The 14826-nt window shown below is 44.6% G+C and overlaps 4 protein-coding genes across 4 annotated transcripts; 3 read left to right on the forward strand and 1 right to left on the reverse strand.

Moving 5' to 3' along the window:
- Window positions 1-232: 232 nt before the first annotated feature.
- F5J12DRAFT_783531 (uncharacterized protein) lies at window positions 233-1405 on the reverse strand (the record flags this gene model as incomplete). The annotated part of the gene is made up of 5 exons (XM_051742860.1): window positions 233-546; window positions 623-683; window positions 860-980; window positions 1034-1073; window positions 1204-1405. The coding sequence occupies 5 exons, from the start codon at window positions 1403-1405 to the stop codon at window positions 233-235; spliced, it is 738 nt and encodes a 245-aa protein (XP_051598996.1).
- Window positions 1406-3152: 1747 nt separating this feature from the next.
- F5J12DRAFT_943244 (uncharacterized protein) lies at window positions 3153-4115 on the forward strand (the record flags this gene model as incomplete). Its single annotated transcript, XM_051749710.1, has 4 exons — window positions 3153-3486; window positions 3545-3658; window positions 3713-3991; window positions 4046-4115. Coding segments are annotated over 4 exons (797 nt in total), but the record flags the coding sequence as incomplete, so codon positions are not given.
- A 1298-nt stretch (window positions 4116-5413) lies between these two features.
- Window positions 5414-6210, forward strand: F5J12DRAFT_722550 (uncharacterized protein; the record flags this gene model as incomplete). Its single annotated transcript, XM_051741382.1, has 4 exons — window positions 5414-5526; window positions 5598-5736; window positions 5765-5995; window positions 6052-6210. Coding segments are annotated over 4 exons (642 nt in total), but the record flags the coding sequence as incomplete, so codon positions are not given.
- A 1278-nt stretch (window positions 6211-7488) lies between these two features.
- On the forward strand, window positions 7489-8069 carry F5J12DRAFT_687871 (uncharacterized protein; the record flags this gene model as incomplete). The annotated part of the gene is made up of 3 exons (XM_051740337.1): window positions 7489-7736; window positions 7796-7899; window positions 7951-8069. Coding segments are annotated over 3 exons (471 nt in total), but the record flags the coding sequence as incomplete, so codon positions are not given.
- Window positions 8070-14826: the final 6757 nt, after the last annotated feature.

Consider the following 14826-nt stretch of genomic DNA (forward strand, 5'->3'; position numbering starts at 1 on the left):
GTTGTCATCTACATCATGTTAGTTTTTTCACTTCAGAAGTCATCTTGTGTCTCCTATTTCCTTAAACAATTGTAGCCTGATGGCTGTTGCGACTTAAAATCTGGTGCAGAATCAGTCTATATGCCCTGTTGTGTGCCATTTCCCTCCATGTCCTTCTTACTGCCTCCTGGACACTTACTCAGCACTGACCCATGGGCAGATGACTTGTGAACCATCATCTAGAACTGTGTGCCTATTCATGAGCTCCTGGGCCAACAATGGGAGTGCTTCCCCACCTCTCTTTGCCACATGATTGAATGGGCAACTGTTGCCCAACATCCAAGCCTTCCAGACCAAAGACATTCACACTTGCTCGTCTACAAGACCTTGCCCATGCCAGAGCCATGTGATGCATTGTACCCTCTGTCTGCCAGTGTGTGCATCTATGGTTTCCCCAACAAATTCTGCATTGGGGATTTTGGAAATTGGAATGGGTCTGTCTTGATCTGTCCTTCATCATTGCTAAAGTGAACCACACTTGCAGAGCCTCCACAAAGATGGCAAACGCTGTACAGAGCCTATCCATCAGCAGTATGGGCAACACAGCTGCATGGCAAAATCAACAAGACCACTTGAACCTCACAGCTGCCTTCACCAGTTGCATTCTCAAGATTCTGCTTCCATCCATTCAATTTCAGCACCACCTACACATGCAAAGAAAGGTTTTTATGAAGGTATTGCGATCCTGGTCATTCCCTCCAGTTTCATATTGCAGTCCTAATAAGTACCCTCAAGTGCCCTTTTGAATTGCAGGAGTCTCAGGCTAGTATGCCTCCCACTCTCTAGGCCTTTGCCATGCCCTGAGTTATCAAGACCTCACCTCGCTCTGTATGCCACCTGTGGCTTCATTGAGACTCGAAGTGGCAGCTTTGCAGTGTCCCATCCATCCTTGGATCCCCACAAAAGCAGGCACTGGCACTACGATCCTGCTAGATGCGACCCTGTGAACATCCAGTGGAGTGAGGTGTCAAGTCAAGAAGGCATTCGAGCTCACTGGCTGCCAACTTGCCAGAGGCAGTGCCTCACATTGGCCACTTCGTACAAACATTCATGTGTCTACTATTTCTTTGGAGCCATCAATCAGAAGTTGGCCCACAGAGTCCCACATGGCATGACAATTGGCATGGTACTACAAGGGGAGATCTGAGACTTGGCTGATTTAACTTTTGTCTGCAGCACCCCCTTTGCAGGATACTGTAGCACTGTTTTCTGACAGAGGTAGTCTTTGCTGCCTTGAAGACTTGGTTGCACCTGATCCAGTTCCACAGTGTCCATGCATGAAGATGATGCCACAACCTCCTGGAGACCACTGTCCCTGCTGCAGGTTCTTCATTGGCGGTACAATTGCATGGAGTCCAGGAATCATAATTGTAATATTGTAATAGTACCATCCATATTAATTTAGAAAAAATGACCTGGCACTCTGGCCCACACCCTACACTACTAGAAATCAGGGTGAGAGTCTGGCAACCAGCTGTTGGATACAGACAATGTGTATAGAATTTTTCTCTTGCACCTAGATCATAGTAGCAGACCATGCTTCAGCTGACAATAGCTGAGGTCCCTCAGTCCACTTGTATACATACTGGGAGGTGCCTTACCTGACTCAGAGTCAGTGATGGTTTGCAATGACTGATGGATGAGCCTGATGGATGATTTAAATGGTTTCCAGCACATGAGTGAAGAAATCCATGATTGTAATAGGAGGTAGGCTGAAGAATAGATGCAGAGATTCAGGCATTGCAAGATCAATGCCATCCAGAGAGTTGATGCCCATTCTCATTAGTGGCACCAAAAACTGCTCTGACCAATGTTGGTGTGGCTCAGCATCATCCAGCCTTGCTAGAAAGTCCTGTAGAGATGGATATATGATCTCCAGATAGTAAGTTTCAGTCTCAAGGTTGACAAGGACAGACGAAGTGTGGTGGGACTCCATTTTTTGCAGATGCGCCATGCTAAAAGTCAGAACCTTTTGATTCAGCATCAAGTGTCACCCAGACAGGGTCCATACTGCATCCAGTGACACACATGTTCCAACCAGTCAGACTCATCTGTTCAGACTCCAACATTGGAGTTGGGCACTGGAGACCATTATGGTACTAGTGTGCAATATAACTCTCTCCAGGTGATTTTTGTCAACACCTCATGACAAATTCCCAGATGTATTGTTAGGATTCATTATGACTATGGCCTATTGTCTGACTATCAGGGTCATCTGGTCATGCCTGATTAAAATTCCAGAAGGTGGGATGGGTTTGAAGGACAAAGGGAATTCAAAAGCTGCCCAGAATATTGCCTGATATTCTGAGGGGCAATCAGTGTCCTACTTCAGTGTGGTAATTCAGTAGGCAGCAGATATGCAACAATTGCAGAGGACAGTAATCTCAGATGTGGTCAAAACTGTGCAAAACCTCACATGGCAGAGAGTGCACCTACTGTAGATTCCAGGGCAAAGGCAAATTAGAGCTGATTGACTCACTTGCTCCACAGTCAGCTGTGGTGAAATGAAGTCCTGGTTGAGGCCACCTGTTGTGCTGCCACATGACGAGGAATGCATCTCCAACTCCAAATAGTTTTCTCTTTATTCACAGCTTCACAGTATAGGCTAATTTGATTGGCACAAATGGACCAGCACCAGTGGTGCAAGCACCTTGTCATATGATGGTGCACTATCCAAATATACCTGATTGCTGAAATCACTGTCACTCATATCATGGGATTCTCAGCCCCAGGGATATGCACCTGAAGTTGACAGAGGTACCAACCAGGGTCTGTTGTTGTGAGTTTCCCTAGACACACAGCAGCAACATTACAAATTGATTCCTTGGCATCAGATGTAGAGTTGTTGAATACAGGCATCCAGAGTTGCTCAGCTACAGGCTTGAGTTGACTGAATGAGCAGTGCATTACAACCTACATGTATCAATGGCAGCTGATGGACGTGACATCCTACCTGGCACCCATGACCATGACATTTACTGTAAAATGCTGGTCACAACATGGTCCATGTGGATGTGCCACCTCGGCAAGCCAGGGTGTGACATGTATGTACTATAAAGTCAGTCTGATTTCTCAACACTGATCTCAGCCACCACAAACATACTCATGAGTCACAATGCCTCGATTCCCAATGAAACACCAGAGACCTTACATCACCTGTAGGGCCAGTGCACCTCAAATTTGTCCAACAAGTGAAACTCTTCCACACAGTGGCATTGACATGGAGGAGATAGCAATGCAAACCATCACATACATGACCTTACTCACAGAGAATTTGTCAGCAGTTCACACACTCAAGCAGCCCATGAATGTCCACTGGCATATTCTGGCTCAAGGACAGGCCTCACCCTATGAGGCAGGCTTGCCAGCACTTGATAGTCAGGATCAGATGGTGTTGCAAGTTAGGATGGAGAGTATCATTAACTGTCTTCCTGTGACAGTAGATGAGTAAGGGTCACTCAAAGTTTTGCTTGACAACACTACTCACACATATAATATGAAACAGGCACTTACAGATTGCTTGTGCAGCAAACACACTCTTGTTACTTCAAAATAATATTAGCATTGGGCTACCTGCTTCTGAAGCATGTAAAGTGTGGAGATTGATAAACCAACATTGGTTGGTTTTTAATCTCACCTTGATTCTTGATATATAATGCTAATGCTTTACTAGGGCTGAGTGCCAGCCAAGGCACATAGTGCAGGGGGTGAAATACTGCCCTTTGTTACCATTGTCCCCTCCACCAATCTTTCAACAACTGAAGTCAGGATTGCATCACTTCCACACCAACATTGATGAGGTGGATGCCATGCTCAAGTTTCCTTCTCTTCCTCCAGTTATTGGCAAAGAATTCTACCTGAATGAAGAGCCAGGTATTCACTACTGTGTCCAAGGTGTACTTCCATCTCTTCAAGGCAAAGATCACTTTGTGATACAGTATGAGAATATCAGGTATGGCAAATGCTATATTTTGTTGTTATCTACTTTTGAGCTGCTATACTCTAGAGATCCAGATCTTGTTGGTGCTGATGAGCTGAAACACATGTTGCTTAACAGCAACATTGTCATGGACTGAACAGGCTACTGTGCCAATATGATCTCGCAGTGTACATTACATCTTGTAGCCACATGATTGAATGTTTTTGTGGTCTGTCCAAGTTGAAACTATGTGTGCAAGCCAGCTGGTCTGTACCCCACATTCCCCCACATTTGAAGTTCATGTGCCAGAGACCTATTCCCTATAATAGTAGTATTACAACCTGTGTGCATGCCAAGCCTCACAGGCCTCACCCTCCAAATCATCTCCAAATAACAATAGTGCAATAGTAACAGAAGTTGGAAAGGTGAGGAGCAATGACTGCATTACCCAGGGATTGGAGTCAAGGCCTCACTGGAGGCTGGTGATGACTTCATTCCAGTGGTGCTCAGTGGAGACAAAGTCTCTCAGAACTTAGCCATGTTGTCCAGAGAGGGATGACCATACTTTTTTTTTCTGAATTGTGGTTTGCATCCAGCTCCACAAAGGACTTAGTGTAGCTGCACACCCCACCTGAAATGCAAATGTGAGGAGCTGTTGGAGAAGGATCAGTTCATTACTCCAGATCTGATTGTCAGCAGATATGCAGTGCTGGCAAACATCACATAATGCCAACTTGGGTGACATTCAACACTGCACTGCACCCCCTGCATATTTAGGAAGCATGCAGAGTGTCTTACTTTGGCAATTCATCAGAATATGACTTCCACTGGCTGTGACAATAATGCCACTGACTTAGTGGCACTCAGCACATACAAATGTCGGATCAGTGCCCTAGAGGAGGAGAATCATGAATTACAGAGTAAAAGGTCAGAAAATCCCAGTTGGTGAGTTCACTTCATTGTCATGACAGGATGCAGAGTACAATGCTACTGGTCTATTTTCCATCCAGAAACCATAACAAGTATCTCAGCACAGGGCATGCCATTTGATGCCTGGTGACCCTGAATGATCATGTCGAAGACTTGATCAATGAAGCGGACCACTACTCATGCATTGAGTCAGATGGGCCTGGGGTTACCACCAAACACTTGGAAGAGTAATGATTTATTAGATCCAATAATCAAAATCAGCTAACTAGTCTCACTAGGCAGGAGCAATTGTACCATAACTACCAAGAGCTCATGTGATGGATCCCATCATTACACCAGGACCTTACAGTGGAAATGGATGACTACAAGATCAAATCGATTATCAGATATGTAAGCAGGACCTGAGTATCGCATTCCAACTGTCTGATGGGCCTTACCTAGCTCAATAAGGGTGCTGATGGTGCCTGTGGTGATGACACTGCTGGATTGAAGACTGCAGTCATTGGATGGCTTATGAGGTAGTCCCATCCAACTCCAGAGCCAGCTCTCGAACCCTATGACAAAAGTGGAAGAGGTTTCTATCATGATACTACAGCTTGGCTCATTTGCCCTGTTGATTACAACTGGTCCATTGCCCAGTGCATCAAGTTGCACTTCCTAGTATAGTAACATGTATCCAGTTCAGGCTGATTTTGCAAGGTGTTCACAGGCATAGAGCAAACATTCATGGTTTTCACCCCAACTTTCATTTAACTGCTGACTCTTGGCCTCACTTCCTCTACAAGAATGAAGAATATAACCCCAAGAATCCTGTGAAAGGACTCTTCAAAAATTCCCTCCTCTTGCAGGTTTATATCCCTTTTTCTTGGGGAAAAGCTTACACTGCTCACCCTCTTCACTATAGACTTTCTACATATTTTCACATCCCCAAGCTCAGCTGCTTCCAAGAGTGCCATTCACAACATTGATGAAGAAAGCCAACACACCACTGAACCCATGAGAAAGCGCCAAAGGGGTCCAAGTGAGAAGTGTACATGTGCCCACATCACTGCTCTCCTCAGAATGAAGTCTGTCAGCCCCCATGCAATTGCCTATGCTGCAGTACAGGTGTGCCCAACTCTGGCCAACCAATTCTGACATGCTTGCTAATCTGTGCTGCACAGCTGCAGTATGCTCTGTCGAGTGCCTCATCCTGGCACATCATTGACAAGGATTTCAATTATGAGCTTTTCTACCATAACATTGTGTCCTTCTTTGAGGATGTGCATAATGTGGTTGAGAAAGCCAAGATTGATGAGCTGCTTTTGTGGTGGAACCAGTAGGTTTCACTGCTGATACTGATTACATTCTTGAACTAATTCATAACATTCACAGCTCTGTGTTCAGTCATGTCAATGTTACAACATATTGCCCTCAGGCAGTGGAGAAGAAGTCAGTTGCATTGACTTTGAGAAGGCAGCGACGACAAGCAGTAGCCTGATTCAGAGGAGTCCTCCTCAACCACCTGGCCAGACATCATGTCATGTCATGCATGATAATGACTGCCAGTGATCCACCAAATGGACCATGTACCATTAATGTTCTATAGTGTATTTCTTATCCAGTAGTCAAGTCCTAATCCAAACAGTGCATATTACCATGACACTCTACTTCATGCAAGATTATGGTCATGATTTGAATCTATCCCTTGTTGAGATATCTGGCTCTATCAGTGTTTCTATATGAGACTTGAACATGCTTTCAGAAATGAAACAATCCCCTTGATGCTTCAATAATGGTCACCTACTTGCAATATCACCTTCATTCTGGATGTTTGTCACTGAGAAGTGTCATCTTGGTAGAAAGAGTGCAACAATCAAAATGTCTGCATGGAATGATCACAGTGGCTATTTCTGAGAACAAGGACAGTTCAAAAGACTAATGGTACACCTGACAATTGTATGAGACACTGGTATCACTGGATTTTATGCCTACTACCATTATTGAGGTTCCAGCCCTTGAGAATTTATGGATTGGACACACAATTTTCATGATGGCAACATTCAGAACTTGTGATCATGTCGAGATGCATTCACAAACCAGACACTAGTAAATGCGATGCCCAACATCCAACTTAAAGATGTTGGCAGTCAAAGAAATTGGAATGAAGCACTTATTTGGCACTTTTGTCCTGATGCAAACATGATGCCAACAATTATCATGAGATAGCAAAAAGACAGAGCTTGACACCAGGATATGGGTTTGTAATCCTCTGTAATGCACAATGCCATAAATGCAAGCATTACAGTCTCGTCTTAGTATACAATGTCATTACATGGGTTTGTGGAGGGTTTGAAAGTCACATGATAGTCTGAGGAGGTTCACATGTTTCTCATGTGTTTTTTGGTGAGTTTCTGGCTGAGAACCTGGAGGTTGAAACTCTGATTGAACTTTGGCTGAGTTTTGTAAGCTTTGAACCACTCACTTCTCACTGCTCACTTGACATAGTGATGGCCCCAGCAACTGGGCCAGGCTCTCCTGGTCTCCCATCATCACATTCTGCCAGATCAGTTGTGAAGCAGCCAAACATTTGAATTCAGTGGGAAAAGGTGCACACTGCACGTACTGATTGCCTTATCAAATGGTGTAAAACTCATGAAGCAGCTTGCAAGAAGCTCTTTTTGAATTCTACACAGGATGCTTGGGAGGAAGGTAGAAGTAAGCAGCAGTTGTGCCACAGGAAGAATGACATATATGTGGAGATTACAAAGGTAATTTTTTTAGTGGGTGATGAGTCTGTTGAGATCCATGCCCTTGCTCAGGACAATCCAGGTATATTTGCTGGTCCAATTCAAAGTCATCTTGATGTGTACATTTCTCCCCTCCCTCCCCCCCCTTTTTTTCTGTTTTCAGTTGCAGAGTTTGCAGCTTGAAGCAGAAGTATTGGAAATATATTGCATTGCTTGGGCAGACAGGTGCTGGACAGACTTGTGATGATCCTGTGAGCAACACAAGCACAAAAAATATTATAGGTACATTGCCACACCTTTGTCACCTGCTATCAGTGTACTGATTGCTTCCAGATGGTATTCAGAAGGAATTCCCATGGTGGGGAGACCTGCATGGCTGGTGGTGCATGAACCCTGCATACAACAGCATGTGGAGTGGTGCTGATAGTGGCCAAAATTTTGCTGCTCATGCAGTCAGACTCTTCAAATTGCAGTCAAACCCTCACACCATTTCAGATGGCCTTCCTGTACCTGGCTCTCCAGTACCATTGGAATTGGAAGAGGGTGAAATAGGGGAGACTTCTAACTTAATCTTTGCAGATGATTCTCTGGCAATGACTGTAGACTATGTTGGCAAGCCTCCCATCCCATCACCTTCCTCTGCCATTTCGCATTCATCATCATTCCCCTCATTTGATCAACAGTTGTTGCCTGCTGTCCCATCTCCTCCCCCAATCCTTTCTGATTCATCATCACATGCCACCCCCCCATTTGGATCTGAATGGCCATCACTCACTATCCCTTCGCCCCCCCCTATTTGAAAACCAACTCAGTGTTCCATCTGTCCCCCCTTTCATCTCTGACAGGGGGGATCTTTCATCATTTGCTCTCCCATCGCCCCAGCTGTTTGGAATTAAATGTCCATTGCTTGGCATTCCATCTCCCCCCCCTCTCATCACTGACAAGGGGGATCCCATCAGTCTGAACGATGACCCTGCCCCCTTCATGTCCCACTGCCCAAAAATTCAGCCAATGCACCCATCTCTCAAGCACAACTCCCTTCTTCTGAAACCCAGGTCAGCTTCCACTCTGAACATGGATGAATCATCTGACTCAGACATGTCATCATCAAATCTTTTTTTGGGGCTTTGTATGTCTTCATCCTCCACTGTGCCATCTGACAATAGTGACTGCAAGCTGTCATCATCCAAGCTGTCCCATAAGTGTGGGTGTGAGGCCCCTGCTGACTGGCTCTCAGCAAGCCTTGCTTCAATGTCAATGTTGTTTATTCAGCAATTTCAACAGGTGCAGCAAGATCAGTTGGAGCACAAGTGCTCCTGAATGGACTTTGACTACTGGAAGGTGAGGGAGAGGAAGTCTGCTCATGCAGAGGATCATGAGCACCAGTTGCAAATGCAATGTGAGCTGCATGTGCACAAGCAAGTGATGGTGGCTCAGGAGGTTGAGAAGATGAAGCTTGTGGTTCAGCTGGAGCAGCTGCATGTTCAGAATCTCGCATTGCAGAAAGCCATTGCAGGTGGTGAGGACCAAGGTACTTCATCTGATAGTCAGAATATTCACCTCACCTTCTGAATACAGTACATGGTTGTTTTCTCATAATCATCTAGCATCCTAGCATTCCCCCCCCCCCCCTATATACAGTTGCCTTCTCCCCCATATACAATTGCCTCCCCCCCCCTAGTATATACAATGTAGACCATGGTATATACTAAATATGAATGAATTTTGTGAACCTGTCTGTGTCATACTTGCCCAGAACAAAGTCCCAGAGCACCAGAACAAAGTAAAGTAAAAACAAAATATATTTACATGCTCAAGAATGTGTTACACCTCTAAGTGCTGAAGTAACTTGATAAGAAGTGCATCCCTAAATATTTGCCCCTCTGATCCAATGTAGTTTCCCTGACCACCTGCATCTTCACCTTCCTCATCCTCATCAGAGGGAGGAAATGCCCCAGCAAACTCTTCAGCTGATGATGCCAAACCAAGGTCCTCCTCAATTTCTATGATCATGTTATGGAGAACTAGACAACTTCACACCCATGCATTACAATACTCCAAGTCTTCTGGAGTCTGTATTTGCATTCAAAGCTCTTGTAGGGATTGGAAGGCACCCTTTAAGGGAGCCATAAAGATGTTCAGATCGAACATGTATCTTGCCATGATGGATGAGTATGGACTAAATATGTAAAAAGAGCTGTTACATACTTTAGACAGATGATAATTGAATGTCTTCTGCACCCTAGTCAACTGACCTGAAGCAGGTCTTTTGAATGGAACAATACACCACTTCTGGCATCCATATGCAGAGTCAGCCCAGAGCCATTCATTCTCACCAAAAAACCTTTCAGGTGACTGGGCACATTGAGTGTGTTGGAAGGCACTGGTGTCATGGAGGCTACCTGGAATACCAATGACATAATCCACAATGCAAAGATTGTGGGGGAAGATGATGATCTTAAATGCAGGTGAGTGAATACATGTAATCACCAAATTGTGAGTGCTCACCTGGTCGGAAAGTGAATAATTGGATTTCCTCTCAAAAAATCCCTCCCTATGCAACCCAGGCTTCTGAAATAGATTGAAGGGTGTCCCATCCACACATAAAAATCCCCCCTTCCACTGAGGACACGTTCTCTCCTCCACATATCTCTTTGCCCTGTCCTTTTCCCTCCTGTCCTGTGGTTCCTCAGGGTTAAAGTGAATCACCTCATCATGATGGTGCAGAATGGCAACCATCACCCTCTTGTAGCAATTGTGGACAGTCCCAACAGATACACCAGCCCACTCTGCCATATCCCAGGAGGTGGCAGCATTAAGGAAAATTGCCAATTGTATGGGGACAGGGAGCTGGGGGTTATTGGAGTTGTTGTGGAAGATAGGGTGGGTCTCAATCTTGTCCACTATAACAAAAAAACAGCTGGGGGGACTCTGAGTTTGCATTGAAAGAGGTGAGGGTGGTCAATTTTCCACTCATTGAGGAGGTGGAGCTGGGGAGAGTGGCTTGGTCTTGGTCAATTGTTGAGAACACATGTTTTTTCAACTTCATTCTGGAGTGCAGCAATAGCATCCTGGAAGCCAGAGGAAGCAGCAGTACTGAATAACAACTGCTCCATCAAGCCAGAGGATGAGGATGAGGAGTCAGAAGTTGCAGAACCAGAAGATGGGGAAGAGGGAACATCAGAAGATTGGGTTGTCATGGTGTTGTCAGATTGGGGTAGGCCTTCACTTGAGTTATCAGAGTCAGTAGCCTCCGCCTCCTGCAGTGCTACATGTAGTATATCTAAGTACTGTAGCAGACCAAAATGTTCCATGGCTTGTTGAAGGATGGCTAGGGGTTCCTGGTGCTCAGTAACCCTAGACATGGTGTTGGTAGGTAGTTATCACTTGCTAGATCTCTCTATTGATAAGCATGCACGCTTTTCAGTGGTGTTTGAATTTTAAATCGGAGTGTTAATAGCATTATCTACACATCTACCATTTCCGGGTCACGTGCTTTTTCTGCGGAGTTTGAATATCCAGTCGGAGCTTTAATATTGGCCCACAAACTCACAACTCAAACACACTTGAGTTTGCTCATGTGTTTTTTCCACATTTAACTTTGAGTGGCCCTTATGTTCCATGGCATTCCATGGTGTTTGTACACATGATCGAACATGATTTCTGCGATGTCTTTAGCACAGTAGGTTTGTTTGGTTGGTATTAGGTGGATCATTGATGTTAAGTGGTCTATGACAACTAATATCATATCAAATGATCCATTGAGAATCTTAAAGTCTGGGAGCAGTCCTACAAAGTCAATCCCAATTGTCTCCCATGGGCAATTAGGTATGTCTAATGTTTCAAGTAAGCTGTAGTTAGCATGGTTGTTAGGCTTTGACATTTGGCAGGTTACACAGGATTTGCAGTAGGCATCAATGTCAGCATTAATATTCTTCCACCAAACATTGTCTCTCAGGTATGCAATTGTTTTAGTGGGTCCAAGGTGAGCAAGTATTGAATGTGCATGTGATATTAACATCTCTCATAGGCATCTGTCACTGATCTGGATGTCTGGAATGCAGAGTGTTCTGCAGTCATTGTCTTGCAAGTATACTAGCCCATTGCTCACTTTGAAGTTCTTGTAATTCTTAGGGTTCCACAGTATCTCAGAGAAGAATTTGTCTTTGCCATACTGGTCACAGATGCACTCATGTACATCAAGACTTGGTTCACTGAGTGAGACTAAGTCTGTCAATGTCACTGGATTGTCAAGCAGTAATTCTGACACTGGCAGTGGGTTGTTCATATGACAGCTGTCATCACTGCCCTTGGTTTGTGTCATGTCATTGTCCTTCCAAGGATACATAGTTCATCTTTGAAAAATTGTAATTTATGTTTGCTCAAGTAAAATTTGTGCTCACTGTGGGACACTACCTCTGGGTAGCATGCAATTAGGGGGAAAGCTGTAGGGTAATCCCTAGGCTCGACCCAAGGGGTGCTGAGTAGGAAGGAGATGTAGAATACAGTGGTAAGGTCAATCAAGGAGTCAAATATGGGGCACGGAATTTAATTCTGCAGAGATGTAGGCAAATTGGGAATGAGTAGACTTGTATATGAAATTCTGAGTGATGACCTTGGCATGAAGAAGTAATTCCAAGACTCATGAGACATGGAGGTGAGACACAGAAACACAGAAGACACAGTAGACACAGAGTATGCAGCAGACACTTTGAACACTTAGACACATGAATGACTCAGATAGTGACTCCAAAAGATTGGTGGTATATTTCTGACATCATGGTGGAATTATATAGTACAAGGGAAGTAGGTATGAGTTGGAGTAAGGTGGGGTGGAGAAACTAAAAGACCAGAAAATAAAGGAAAGGACATCAGATGTCAGCAAAATACAGATGCATGTGAAATAGTCCAGTGGGTAGTAGACAAGAGTAAGAACAGGACAATGGTAAGGGGTATCTTCCAACAGAACAAGAGTATGCATACAAGTTGGAGGTGGAGCTGAGTGGCACAGGAGGGCAGAGCATAGCATACTGGCATGAAGTCCAGCTTGTGGAATTTAGGGTGACAGGGGAAACTGGAGTTTTTTAGAGGTAAGTGGCACAGATGACTGGTGATGTGGCTGAGCAGTGGCATGGCTGCTGAATTCCAGGTGACTCTGCATGAATGCAGAATTTCCAGATCAGCATTTTGATGACTGAATGACATGCTGAAGGTCAGTAGAAACTCCAAAGGTGACAGGGGTCAGGAGGAAACACAAGGACATGAGCAGGAAAAATTCTGAAATGGGTTTGTCATAGAGGCCTGTGGAATTAAGTGACAGATTCCTGTTCCAGCCTCATGGAGTATATGGCTCCCTACATCATGTAGAGTGTCAATAACCATTTTTACATGGCAGACATGTTTTTCAGGCAAGTGGGAGTAGACTACAATATCATCAAGGTAGACATCCATAAGGTTCCCTATGTATGGTGCAAAAATGTGGTTCATTAAGGATTGGTATGTAGCACCAGCATTGCAATCTCCAATCTGCATGACCTGGCTTATCATTGTGCCATCAGGGGTGGTAAATAAGGTCTTGTGCACATCTTCTGGAGCAACCCAGATTTGTTTGTATGCATCCTTTCCATCTAATAGTGAATGATATGGGTGTGAGACCATGTTGTGCAGGATTGCCTCAATGTCTGGCAATGAGGATGCTAATTTTCTCATGTTGGCATTGCATTCACAAATGTCCAGTACTGTCTGCAATCATAAGGTTCCATCCTTTGTAGGTTTCTTTAGCATTATCATAGGGACAGAATTAGTACCACTATGAAATTCCCAATGCCCAGTCTGTAGGTAATCATCACACTTCACATGCCAGAGGGGTTTCATTGCCTCAGGGCAGCAAGATGGCCACCAAGAGTAGACTTTATGTTCATCAATCAGTGGTATTATGTGATTTATTGCCCAGAGGGGTGGCAAAGGTGTCTCAATGGCTTCCTTGCATCTTTCCTTTGCATATTCACACAGCTCATCCCAATATTTCTCAATCATGTCATTTTGAAGTTCAGTAGCACAGGACTCAAGGGTGATTGTCTGCACACCATGGATAGGTAGTGAGACATCACTCCAGACAGTTACTAGGGATGGATTAAAGCTGAGTAAGATTTGATGCTGGAATAGGAAAGGCATTCCCATTATTAGGTCATATGAATCCAGGTTCACCACGTCTAGAATGCACTTCTCATTGATATTCTGATAACAGATGCTGGGTGAGGTCATAGCCTTTACTTTACTATGGGACCCAGAGACTGCCAGTTGTAGGTTGAGTGGCTGGTCAAGAATATCAAGTGGTAACTGTAATTGGTCCACCAATGTAGTAGATATGAAGTCTGAGAGCAAGCCTGAGTCTAACAGGGCCCAGCATGGCTGGTCATTGATCTTCACTACCACAATAATGGGTTTTGGCAAAACCCACAGTCCACCCTTGACCCCTGCAGAATTCTGCTCAGTCACTGTGTCACTAGACTTATGTTTCTGTTTCATGCCAGGGAGATTGGTTGCAGCACATGCTAATGTATTCACTGTTCCAGTACAGTTATCCAAGCAGTAGCTGTTGCCATTACACAGTGTAGATGCCCTAGCTTCAGAGTCCATGAAGCTCAAAATGCATGGGTTCCACTGCTCGAAGAGGAGCTCATCATATCGCTCAGACTTCTTCAGGTGAAGCCATTGCATGATGTTGAAATCAGGATCTATGAGGTCTGAATAATACAGTAGGCAGTCTTTGTTAGTGTACCAGTCAATAAGGAGGTACATTTCTGGTCCTCCATGCTCTGATATTTTGAAATGGCCTGGCTGGAAGGGTGAGTTGCTGGGGATGTCTGTCTGGTCTAGCATGAGGGGAACTGCATCATATAGGGTTGCAATGGCTTGTGCTTTTACCAAGTCCCTTTTAGCTTGTCAGAGCTCAGGTGTCTCAGAACACACTATAGATGTGGCAAACAGGCCCAAGTCAGTCCCTTCCTATAGTGCAGCCAGTCATACTTCTGCTGCTGAAAGTCCCACAGAGTTTACTATTATTTTCCTATTGCTATAAGGCTTAGTGTGGGTCTGCCAGCACTTCAGACAGTTCCACTCAATGTGGTTAGTTGCTTCACAAGAGAAACATTTCCCTTCAGCACAGAGATGCAGTTTCCTTTCCTTGTCAGGTTTCTTATCCTGGGC

The sequence above is a fragment of the Pisolithus orientalis genome, assembly GCF_024613125.1.
Source record: "Pisolithus orientalis strain OTSU chromosome Unknown F5J12scaffold_18, whole genome shotgun sequence".
NCBI classification, from domain to species: Eukaryota; Fungi; Basidiomycota; class Agaricomycetes; order Boletales; family Pisolithaceae; genus Pisolithus; species Pisolithus orientalis.